This window comes from Delphinus delphis, chromosome 16 (genome assembly GCF_949987515.2).
Source record: "Delphinus delphis chromosome 16, mDelDel1.2, whole genome shotgun sequence".
Classification (NCBI taxonomy): Eukaryota; Metazoa; Chordata; class Mammalia; order Artiodactyla; family Delphinidae; genus Delphinus; species Delphinus delphis.
In genome coordinates, this window is record NC_082698.1 from 48,512,656 (window position 1) to 48,524,628 (window position 11,973).

At 59.2% G+C, this 11,973-nt stretch overlaps 1 protein-coding gene across 2 annotated transcripts; it reads right to left on the reverse strand.

The window, feature by feature from the left end:
- Positions 1-1,650: 1,650 nt before the first annotated feature.
- On the reverse strand, positions 1,651-11,585 carry OPN4 (opsin 4). 2 transcript variants are annotated; one of them, XM_060033705.1, is made up of 11 exons: positions 11,442-11,585; positions 10,072-10,217; positions 9,473-9,508; positions 8,863-8,996; positions 8,338-8,541; positions 7,522-7,693; positions 6,884-7,048; positions 5,846-5,953; positions 4,813-4,993; positions 3,524-3,667; positions 1,651-1,689 (listed from the first exon to the last, which is right to left on the reverse strand). In XM_060033705.1, the coding sequence occupies exons 1-11, from the start codon at positions 11,583-11,585 to the stop codon at positions 1,651-1,653; spliced, it is 1,473 nt and encodes a 490-aa protein (XP_059889688.1). The 2 variants fall into 2 exon arrangements, with proteins under 2 accessions (XP_059889688.1, XP_059889689.1); XM_060033706.1 differs by lacking the exon at positions 9,473-9,508.
- Between the last annotated feature and the right edge of the window lie 388 nt (positions 11,586-11,973).

The following is an 11,973-nucleotide window of genomic DNA, read 5'->3' on the forward strand; positions in this document are numbered from 1 at the left end:
TAACCCAGAGACAGTATGTTCTGGATGGGGGCCTAGGCCCCTCGGGACTCCTGCCACTGTGGTCTTTGAGCCAAGATACCTCCAGAAGCCCTTTCTCAGAGGAGACCTCAGGCTCTGTGTGGTCTGGGGGTAGATCAAGGCCCACACTGCTCAGGAAACTGAGGCTCAGGGAAGGCAACTGGGCCCTCTGTTCTCTGCCCTCCTGGAGGGCTCTGGCCTGAGCTGGGCCCTGAGGACTCAGTACTGGCCTGGGTGTGAGAAATTTCCCAGCTGCCAACACCCCACCTCAAACTCTGGGCCTAGCACATACAACATGCATGACAAGAAGGAATCCCCACTTCACAGGGGCGTTTGGTAACTTGCCCAAGGTCACAGAAATATCGAGTGGAAAAGCCAGGGAGGGACCCGTGTTCTTTCCCCCACTTCACCACCTCCTCTGCCCTGTGTCATGCAGCCCAGCTGTCCTGCCTGCCTAGGTCTGGCCCAGGAGGCCAGCAGCTCATGGCCAGCACCCTGACCTCCCCCATCCCATCCCCTGCCCCTCCCCCAGGCCCCACCCCATCCATCCCTGACTCCAGCTTTATCTCCTCCCCAGGGGAGGAGGGTGTTTGCCCTGCCAGGCCGGTGAGGATCCAGCAGCAGTGCATGACCAGTGTGGGGAAAGGAAGGAGCTGATCCTGCACAGGGATGGGGAACCCTGGGCTAGGCCGTACCTGGAGCTGCAGGCTCTTTCTCTGGACTCAAGCCCCCGCCTGATGCCTGATGCTGCCTCCAGCGAAAGGGAGGGGTAGCAAGAAGGATGCTCTTAAAGGGGAAGGCCAGCCTCCCTCCATCTGCCTCCCCTGGGAGATCCAAAGCCAGCCAGAGAGCAGCTGGTACTCACAAGCCGGGCGTGAGCTGCTTCCCAGTAACAGCAGCTCATCGGGGAGTAGGGATGGGGGCAAGGCTGGTCTTTGCCCCTCCTCCACTCTGCTCCCTGCAGTTTGAGATGGGGTTTTAGGAGTGAAAGTCACGAGGTGGGGGACAGAGGGAGAGGAGGAAGAGAGGCTGCTGTCGGCATCAGAGGCCAGGCCTTGGGTCTCTCTCCCACGGTGGCACCAATAGGTCGAGACTGTGCTTGTCGGAGACCTTCTCCGCTTTTTATTTTTCTACATCCTGCCAGAGCCACACACCCTGGGGTGAATTAGACACTGATTTGAAACAATCCACAGGTGCAGTGAGTGCACTCGTGCACTTGGTGCGCGTGCAAATATGTACACACAGGAGAGCGTGACCGAGAATGCACATGTGCAGAAGAGGGTGGTCCACGGTGGAAATAGCACTCTGGGGGGAAAGCCAGAGGTGAGTAACGGGTTCCAGCGAGGGAAGATCTGTGTTCCGGGCCGCGAGAGGGCCTAGGTGCCCACTCTTCAGGCTGAGCCTGGGGCACAGGCTCTTGAGCTGAGAAGTGGGTGCAGACCACTTTGCAGAGCAGGAGTTTTGCAGTTACAGGGCCGCGAATCCAGCACAGCTTGGGTGACAGGGCCACTTCCAAAGCCCGCAGGCCCACAGGGTAATCCTGGGTCTGTGTGTGTGTGAGGGGGAGGTGAAGGGGTTGGACATGTCCCAGGAGACATGGGCATGTCCCAGAAAGACAAACTGATGGGCACCCTACATCCTGGGGTCCAGGCTGGGGAGCAGCCCTTTGGTCTGAAAGCAAACAGCAGACATTTGTTTAGCTCAAGGAGTATCCCACTGGGAGTAGTCTCCCAGGGACCCTCTGTGTTTAGGGGCACCGCGTAACAGAGGGGCGTTGTGTGGCCAGGTTTCGTCCTGGCTGGGGGCTGGGCCTTCTCCAGGCGATGTCCGAGGCCACCTTCAGGCCGTCCCTCTGGGATGTCCCCAGGCTCTCGGACTCCTGGGGTCGGGACTGAGCTCTCCTCACCCCCACCATCCGATTCCCCCCTTCCCTGTAGTCCTCTTCCACATGCTCCGGCGTCTCCTCTCTCCCTGCGGTCTTAAATGCCTCATTCCTTGCCTGTCCTATCGACTTCCTCCCATCTTCTCTCTGCCGGCCCATTCCACTCAACCTGTCCTTCCGCAGCCACTGCGGGGAGGCCCGGCTAATCTGCTAAGTTGACCAAGCCCCTCAGTGCCCCACGAAGCCCTCCAAGGGCTCCCTGTCCCCCAGACTCGTGACTGGAGACCCCTCATGACAGCACCTAGTGGGCCTCCCCATGGCTCCTACCACCTCCTGCCCCCTTCCCTCCTCCATCCCCACCGCCAGCTCCCAGAGCCCCTTGTCTGCCCCTGGGGTCACAGAGAGACATTCTGTCCCGGGACACCCTGCTATGTTTGTACAGGCTGTTTCCTCAGCCTGAACCGCCCAATCCCCGCTCCTCGGCCCCATCCTGCCTGGCAATCCCTGCTTTACCTCCACCTTGCCTGGGAGCCCTTGGGGACTTGCCTCTGCTCTCAGCACCCTGTGTGCTGATACCTCGTTGGCAGTGCTTATCACACGCGTTAGGTGACGGCTGATGTGCTGTGCCTCTCTGCCCGGCGCCCCACCCCAGCCCGGTATTCTCTCCAGGAGAGGCACAGTGCCTTTCATCATTGCCCGGCCAGCCTGGGGGACGCTGCCGGCCTCTGCCCTGGCCTCTGTGGTCATGAACAGTTCCCGGGCTCAGGGCTGGGGCACCTGGGGAGTGGTGCTCCCTGGGGTGGGAACGCTGGAAGAGGCAGGGGCCCCACAACTGCAGGGAGCAGCCCAGGGCTCCCCCTCTCTGGGACAGGCAGGGGAGCAGCCTGGGGGAAGGAAGGCAGGAGCTGGGGGTGTGGTGTGGGTGTGAGTGGAGGGGCAGGGTGGGGAGCTGTCAGCAGAGGGGCAGGGCAGCCTCAGGACCTGTGCGCACGGCGTTTCCAGCGTTCCAGAATACAGCCTTCTCTAATCACCATCAACATTCCGTTCCATAGGCACTTGGGCTGACAGCTGGCCTTCTTTTAATAGCCACAAGTATTCTGGGCGATACCCTAATCTCAGGGCATTCGCAGTGAGCACATACACCGATTGCAGCCCCACACCCCCAGGTACACCCAGTTTCCAAACACAGAGAGGTGCGTGCCACCCACACTTGGTCACATGCACAGCTTAGAGCAGACACATTGGGGCCACTCAATCCCATGCCCCACGGTGCCACAGGGACAGAATGTGTGTGCCAGGCACATGGTCACACACATTTACATACATGACGTACATTCATCGTAGTGCGGTAGAGCCACCACCACCTGCTGTGTACATGCACAGTCAAGGTCACACAAACACACACAGACACTCTCGGGCACAGTCACACCCAGGCCTGCTTAGAACACCTTGGAGTCATGGAGACACCCAGGACCCCCAGGTGAGCAAGGGAAAGCTGGGAGGTGCAGGGAGCGGGTGATTCCCAGAGGGCATTGGGCCTGCTCCCCTTTCCTGGCCGCTCCCTGGGCTACTTGCTCCTTATCCCCGCCCTTTTATAGATTGGCAGGTGCCGGGCCCAGTTACCTTTCCGGAAGCCTCTGCTTTCTGTCCCTGGGACTTGGGAGGGGCCTTGGCTTCCACATCCTCCAGGCCCTGACTGCAGGGGGACCATCCGCTCATTTGCTGGGCAGTCCCCCAAGCAGCTGTTACCTCCGTGTCTGTCCAGCCCTGGGGGAGTGGGAGAGTCCCTGTGAGGTGAGGGGGACATTCTGCGTCCCTGCTTCTGCCCCCTCCCTGACCAGGCCTTTCTCCATCCTCTCTACACTTATTCACTGGGGTGAAGCCCACAATACTGTTTACAGGGTTGCTGGTCACCAAACCCTTGCAAACTGTGCGTGCATGTGCTGGGATGTGTGTGTGGGTGTGTGTGTGCTGGTGTGCTTTCTTAAGCATGTAGGATGGGTATGTCTTCATGAGGATCTAGGGCCTCTTAATGGATAAGATTCACTCCTTAATGTTTACTACATTAGTTCAGGGATGGGTCCTCTGGCAGCTCCTCCCTCAGCCCCTCCACTGAGACCCTCAGGGATGGGGGCAGTGGGAGGAGGTAAGTGGAAGCACTTGGTGAGGCCCAGAGTGGGCCCTGTAGGCGCAATGATGGAGGAGCTGGGGACAGGGGCTCGGGTTATAGGGAACTCTCCTGGTGACATCAGGGGGCATCAGAGCTCCAGGCCCCAAGTAGGGGCTGGAAGACTGGTAGCTCCCATGGCTGACCACAGTGGTGGGGGCAGCATCCATGGGCACCCCATCTAGTCTTAGATGTGGACATGATGATTTTCCCTTTCAGAGGAGGACAAAGAGGCTCAGAGAGGGTGAGTGACCTGCACAAACTCACACAGTAAGGACTTGAACTCAGGCTTGAACATAGGTCCCCCGACTCCAGAGCCAGTGCTCCTTCCACTGTATCGCGTGAGCTCCAGGAGGAGGGCGCTTAATGCTGAGGATGAAGGGTCCTGAGCTAGCTCCTGCCTGTCTCTCTAGAGGCCCATCTAGGGTCAGAAATGCTAGTCTTTTCAGTCTGAGGCTCTAAGGCCCTGGGATAGCGCTGGCATGGAAAAGAGGTGGCCTGGAGTTGGAAGACCCATGTTTCGTCCTGGCCCTGCTGCTGGGTGACCTTGGGCCAACATGTTGCCTCTCTGACCCCAGTGCCCCTGTCTGGCAGGGACGATGGTGTGTGGGAAGGCCGTGTGGGGGGGGTGAGGGGCTCTTCCTGCCAGCGTCCCAGGTTCCTGAGGGTCCCTGAGTCTCAGAGGCAGCCCCGCCCAGAGGAAAGGATGGCGAGGTGCCAGTCAGTGAGAGCCCAGCCTCCTTACCACCTCACTCTCAGAGCCCAGGGACACCTGGCGCCTCCGTCCAGTGATCCAGCTGAGGTCTGAGGCCTGGCTGCTCAGTGTGGAGCGGTGGGTGAAGCGGTAGCTGGTGTACAGGCCAGTGCGCTGGCCTGACACGCCCAGCAGCACCCCGAGGCAGGGCAGGTGCTGGGCGATGGCCATTCTGCAAGGACAGCAGGTTAGGGGGCTGGACAGACAGACTTGAGGAGATGAGGGTGGATGGATAGACTGATACTGGGCTAATGGGAGTGGACAAAGAGCCTCTGGGGAATTGGGGACGTAAAGACATTGGGGTTATGAGGATGGGCAGACAGACACTGGGTCCGTGGGCAGGGAAGGAGAGCCTTAGGGTGGCAGGTTCAGCCAGATGCTTGCTTTCAGTTCTCGAGTGGCTGACCTAAGCCACATTTCTGCAAATGGGGACCAAGAGCCCTCCTGAGCCGCCTCTGAGCTGGATGGGCTAAGGCCTACAGCTGGCCTCAGCGGGGTGCTGAGTTACTGACACCACCAGGCAAAAGGAAGCACTGAAGGCCCCCTCGTGGAAGAGGTCAGCTGTGCTGGGATTCTGTCAGCAGAGAGCACTGTGGGCCAGAACAAGCCCCAGGCCTCTGCCGGGGCCCCCGAAGTGCAGTGGAGCTCTCCCTGCTGTGATCTCTCCAGGCTGCCTCTGTCTGGGGGCCTCTCTTTGTAGCAAGCAGCACTGCTGATCGGCCATCCTGGCTGCCTTTTGGCCTCAGCTCTGAAAATCCCAGTTAGTATTGGACACTGCCCAGGGAACTCTGATGTCCCTCCAAGCTGAGCCTCCTAGGAAGCTGGGACAGCAGAGAGGATCACACCCGCTCCAGATCCCATCCAGTGTCACTGGCTGCTCTCAGCTGTTAGTTCCCCACCCAATGCATGTACACAAGGGACAGGAAAGATGGCTGGCCTCTGCCCCCATTTATAGGCCCAGGCCCTCTATGCCCATGAGGGTGGGACTGGGTATCTGGGGCTGGGTTCTGGCAGAGGGCCACACCTGTACTTGGGGTGGGTGATGGCATAAATGATGGGGTTGTAGATGGCAGAGGCCTTGGCGATGACAGCTGGCACCGAGTTCATGTAGGGCGTCAGGACATGTGTGTACCTAGGACAGAGAAGCTGTGGTTCCTCTGCCAGCTGGCCCTCCCTGGGGACTCCACAACCCACCAGCCCTCTCAGGAACCTTCTCCATAGGCCAAAAAAGCCCTGCCAGGGCACAGCCCAGCCTGGTCCCAACCAGCATGACCAAGTCATCCCCGGGGGAGGGACTGCAATGCCAGGGAGAATCCTGATCTGAGGGGAGTGGGAACCCAGGGAGCACTGGAGGGAGGGGTGCTGAGAAGATGTGCCAGGCTAGGGGTTTCGCCAGGTCCCACTGTCCCTTGGAGCCTGTGCTGCTGGCAGTAAACCCTCCCCACCCCCAAAGACTCTGGACCTCTGCCCAGCTCTCCCCATGCCCCGCCGAACCCTGATGCCTGCTGCGACCCTGGCTCCTTGAGAGTAACGGCACAGGAGGGCCCCAGAGGGGACCAGGCTGTTCCTGCACAAGGAGAAGGTCTCATACCCAAGCACCTGCAAGGACTCATAGTTCTCACTGTCTCAAAGTGCTCCTGAAGTCTGGCCTGGCTCCACGCTGCTGCAGGTAGCAAAGTCCGCAGACTCTAGCCACAAAGGACTAGAGGGCGGGAGGTGAGTAGCACCCTGGCTGTGTGCCCACAGTCTGGGTGAAGAGGAAACCAGAACCTCAGGCAAAGTTGCATATTCCCAAGGGATCTTGCAGGACCTGGCAGCCGTTGCAGGCCCTCAAACCAAACCCAGTGTGGCCCAGAACTCCCCCAGCATGTCTCCTAGTGCCTCCAGGAATGAGACAGGCCTGGCTCCCGTGGGGCATCTCATAGCAGGGGGAGAATAAGCTTGTGAGGCTGGACCTAGGGTGTGAGGACGGCTGGCTTGGGCTTGGGCTGGGGAGGGAGAGGCTGCCCCAGGGTCCCCTTACCCTTCTCCCACCCTTCCAGCCCCTGCCCCGGCCCCTCACCCAGCAAAGCCCATCAGGGCTACAGTGGAGTAGGGGGCCCAGGAGAGCACGAAGAGAAGGATGACCAACAGCTCGATCTTGGCCATTTTCCACTCGTTCTGCAGACGCTGCCGTTGCCAGGGGCACTCACCACCACCCTCGCTGGCCCCGAAAGTCTGGAGAGCTCTAGGAAGCATGCAGAGTCTGGGTCTGAGCCCACTCGGGTTGCAGTGAGTGCCAGGGTCATGGCTGCTATCAGGGAGCCTTCTTGGACCCGGCCATCCCTTCCAGTGCAGGCAGCCCTGACTCCCAGAAAGTTCCCCAATATATCCAGCCTAAGCTGCCTCCCTGCACTTCTACCTGTCGTGTCTTCTCTTTCCCCCATGCCCGCTGACCAAGGCTGAAGGCCCACGCTTCAGAAGACCGTGTCTCCTGAGACTCTTCTAAGCACCCAGGTTAGAAGACTTCTAAGCTTAGACTCTTCTAAGCACCCTGGCCTTTCGGCACCCCATCCCATCAGCACATGTAGTGAGCTGGTCTTTGCCCATCTGGGGCTGGGAGTGCCCTGGGGTGTGGGTACAGATGTGAGTCACGGGCAGCCCTGGCCAAGGGGCACAGCCCCCATCCCATGGAGCCCCTCCTTCACGCCCAGCTCTTACTGGCCCGTCTCCCGGATGGCCTTGAAGATGAAGATGTAGCAGTAGATGATGACGAGCAGGGGGAGGAAGAACACAAAGCAGAAGAGCAGCATGGTGTAGGCGCGGACCGATGGCGTGAAGCTCACGTAGTCCCAGGAGCAAGAGGTCAGCAGCCCCTCGGGCACATAGGCACCTGGGAACCAGGGGCGGGTGCTCAGCCTGCAGGGCAGCGCTGACTTAGGCTCCTCATACAGCAGGGGCTTTGGATGTGGGGTCTGAGCTTCTCAGACACTGGCCCCGGCCCCAGCCCTGCCCAGTGGAGTGAGGAAGCTGGGGCACGTGGAGGGCAGCTTTCCAAGCTGGTTCTAGCAGGAGACAGCTGGCAAAGTCCACTGCTGCCAAATCTTGCCAGTTTGGAAGAGAGACCTCACCATAGACTCCCCCAAGACTTCAGCCAGCTTCCTGGTCCTGCCTCAGAAGGGCGGGTGCCTTGCTGCTGACCCTCCTACCTGCTGAGGCCTCACACCCCAACTCCTGCCTGTCTGACTCATTGCAAACTCAGCATCAGATGCACCTGACACTTCCCGCCAGCCAGGAACCACGTGGTCTTCCCCTCTGTATCTGGGGATGGGAGCCCAGGTTATCCTCTGATTGTTGACGGTACAGCCTCAGTTCCCCCTGCTGCTAGCCATGCCCCCTGAATGTCCATTTGCTCTGAGACTTAAGCAGTCCCTCGGCCCCTCCTGCCAGCTGGTCAACCCAAGTCCACCTACCTGCCCCTTGAACGTACCCCTCCCAGCCTATCTTCCCTTCCCCTGATTCCCTGAGCCCACTTACTCCAGCCAAAGAAGGGCGGCAGACTCCAAGCCAGGGCATAGAGCCAGACGCCCAGCAGGACAAGCGCTGCCCGCCTCTTGGACACCATCCCGACGGTGGCCAGTGGGCGTGTGATCACCAGGTAGCGGTCCAGGGCGATGGCCGTCAGGGTAATCATGGAGGTGATGCCAAAGACAGCCCCACAGAAGGCATAGAATTCACAGCCTGTGGGCACAGCTGCCTGACCTCAGTCCTTGGCAGGGAGCCCATCAGATACCCCAGGGGAAGGAGGGTTTGTGGATTGCATGTACTCAGCTCATACGCTCGCCTCTCAAGGAAAGCAGGCCTAGTTCCTCTCCACGCCGCCTACATGCATCTGACAGAGGCTCACGGAAACCTCTTGCTAACTCATGAGACTGAGGGTGACTACCCACTCTTTGCCCAGGAAGAGCACATCGCCTTCGCATCTGGGCCACCCTCCACCGTGGACATCCCCTGTCCCAACCCTCCTCCTCCCTCCAGCGAAAGGGAGTCCCAAGTGTCTACCTGTCTCTCCAAAGAGCCACTGCTTATAGACGCTGCTGGCGAAGAAGACGGGGGCCTGGGTGAAGGACATGAGGAAGTCGCTGACTGCGAGGTTGATGATGAACATGTTGGCGGGAGTCCTGAGCCCTCTGCTCCTGTGAGGGGTCAGAAACTGTCAGGAGGCGCTTCTGCTGGGGAGCTTCCCTCAAACACACGTGCACACACGTGTATGCTTGCACACAGGCACGAGCTGCTGGCCCACAGGCCCATCCCGCTGCCCGGCAAGTACCAGCCGAACAGCTCTGGGGCCTGGCATTGTGGGCTAAGAAGTGAAACCCTTCAAGGCAGCAACTCATGTCTCTCCTGTTCCCCTTCTCCAGTGTTCCTGCAGTCCTCACCTTCGGGGCTGGCAAAGGGGAGAGGAGTTGACGATGGTGCCCACAGGCCAGGTACTTTCACAAACCTCATCTCCCATAATCATCCGTCTTCACATCTACCCCCTCACCCCATTTCATGTTGCAGATAAGAACCCTGAGCTCCCACCTGTGAAGTGGCTTGCGGTCACAAGACTCAGTAAGTGACACAGCCAGGATTCACTCGTTTGCTGGGCACCGCACATATAAAAACCTACTTAATCATCACATTGACTCCATGAAGTAAATCACAACTTCATTTTGCAGACAAGAAAAGTGGACTCAAAGAAGATAAGTAACCTGCTCAAGTCGTTTCAGCTAATAGATGGTAGAGCCAGGAGTTTACTTCTCCACGTGCCCGTCTCAGCCATTCAGGCGGTGAGTGGGGCAGGTAGGGAAGGAAGCCAAGGGTGGTGGCCAGGGCTGGTTGCTGAAGGGCTTGAGGACTCAGGATCCTGGTACCAGGGCTGCTCTTTGAGGCAGAGGGAAGGTGCCCACTGGGACAGGTGTTGGAGGTGAGCCGAGAGGAGGGCAGAATAGGCAGAGACGTGTTTGTCATAGGGACACACACCCTACACAGACGGTGTGCCTGGGTCCAATTGAATGTGCCATTCAAGCTGCCCTGGATTACATTTGGGCCCCTTTCCTGGGTTTGAAGATGGAGGCCTGAGCCTGAGACCATTGGCCCTGGCCTCCCCACCCAGACTCAACAGTGCCCTGGCAGAGCTGGCACCAGAATTTCCACCCTGTGTTCTGCCCTGTCTCCGCGTGGCTGGCTGCCCTCAGTGCCCAGGCCCCCATCCTGCCAACCAGGCACCTGCAGAAGGTATAGATGACCGTCAGATTTCCCAGCATCCCTGTGAGCCCCACCAGCAGGATCACCGTGCCCAGGGTGTAGTGGGCGGAATCTGGAACGTCGACCGTGGGAAAGGGGACCCAGGCAGCAGCCTGAGCCCTGGCTGCCTGTGAAGAGACAGAGAAACAAGGGCATCCCATGACTCCATCACCTTCAAATAGTCCTGAGAAGAAGAGTTAGGGTTCCCAATGGGGCAGGTAAAAAACGCTGCAAGCGGGCAGGCTCAGAGCGGCAAAGCCGTTTGCCCACACAGCTAGCAAGCGGCTGAGCTGGAATGGAAACACCGGTCTCCAAAAGTGGAGCCCAAGTTCCTATGCCATGGCCCAGATGCAAAAGTCTTCTAGAAGTGTGCTCAGATCACCTTTGGAGGCTGGTAGGACAGACAGACACATGTTTGGCAAGCAGGGACATGGCTGGAGTGACTTTATCTTTCCTTGGGGAGAAGGCAGAGACATCTCCTGGGTGCGTTCCTCTCCTCTGTATGGGCCCCATCCCAAGTGCCCGAGACAGCCAGCAATGGTATTCCAGTCCCCTTTCACTCTGGGGAGGTAGAGTGGGGTGGAGCCCCTCTTCTCAGGAGTCCCACATCCTTCCCAGCCTCAGAGAAGGAGGTTGTACTCTCCCACTATATAACTGGGTAGGGCTGACTTTGACACCTGGTGTGAGAGTGAGAAAAAGAATAGTCTTTTAAAAAGAAAATTCAGGCCTCCTAGGTCACTGTAGGGAGGTCCTGCTCCTATGAGTCCAGTACAAAAGGCTTTAAAGACTCCTCCCACCCCAGCTCCTTGCCAGGGAAGGGAGTGGTTTAATTTCTGTCCTGCCCTGGCTCCTGTAGCTACTGGAGCCTTCCCATCCTGTCCAGAACTTAGGCCAGCATCCCATGGTCTTGAGGGTCCCTCGTCCCTCCCCAGTTAACGGTGGGGTTGCTGGGGTATGGCCCTGGGCCCTGGCTAGGATGATGGAAGCGACAGCAGGCACCAAATACCTCGCTCTGGGCTGGGACAAACCCAGAGGCCCAGGGCAGGCCTTCCTCTCTGGAAGGCTCTGGGGGGCATCCTACTACGCTCAGAAAGAAATGGACGTGCCATTCCAGCCCTTTGTCCCACAGGGCTGGCCTTTTTGTCCCTTGGAGGCTCTCCACAAGGAAGGAAAACTTGCCACACTCCCCTCTATTGATCTCTTTGCATAGGACAGGCTCAGAGAAGTTCAGTAACATGCCCAAGGTCCCACAGCAGAGCTGTGGAACCTTGTCAAAGCCCCCGCGTGCCCCTAGGAAGAGCAGCAGGGAGCGGGAGGGAGGCTCTGCGTGCACACGCTCGCCCCAGGCTTACCGTGGGGCTGACGGGCGGAGGGTGGTCCAGGCTGGAGGTGCTGCTCCAGGAGCTGTCCCACCTGCTGCGGGAAGCTGGGGTGGCTATGCCGTTGGATTCCTGGGCCGGGTCCAGTGGGGCTCTTGTCCCCGAAGGAGAGTTCATCCTGATGTGGGGTGGCCCTTCTCAAGCCCACAGAGAAGTCAAGGGCACGGGGAGCTCAGGATATTAGCTGTGCCCAGCCTCCCGACGTTCCTCCATCCTCAGCACCCCTTCACGGTCCACCGGCTGCCTGCTCCTGTGTCCGGCGTAGACCCAGCCTGGAGCTGTTCTTGGGGCTGGTGGCTGCTCTGTGCCCAGCGCAGCACAAAGGAGAGAGTGTCACAGTTATGGCGACTCACAGTCACAGGGTCTGTCCCCACCTTTAAGTAGTGGAGCTGGGGGCGTACATGCCCGATCGCTCGGTGCCTCAGCTCCCTCTGACACAGGTCCCTGATGATGGCAGCACGCATGTGTGAATGTGTGGGCGAGTGAGTGTGCGTGTGTGTGTGTG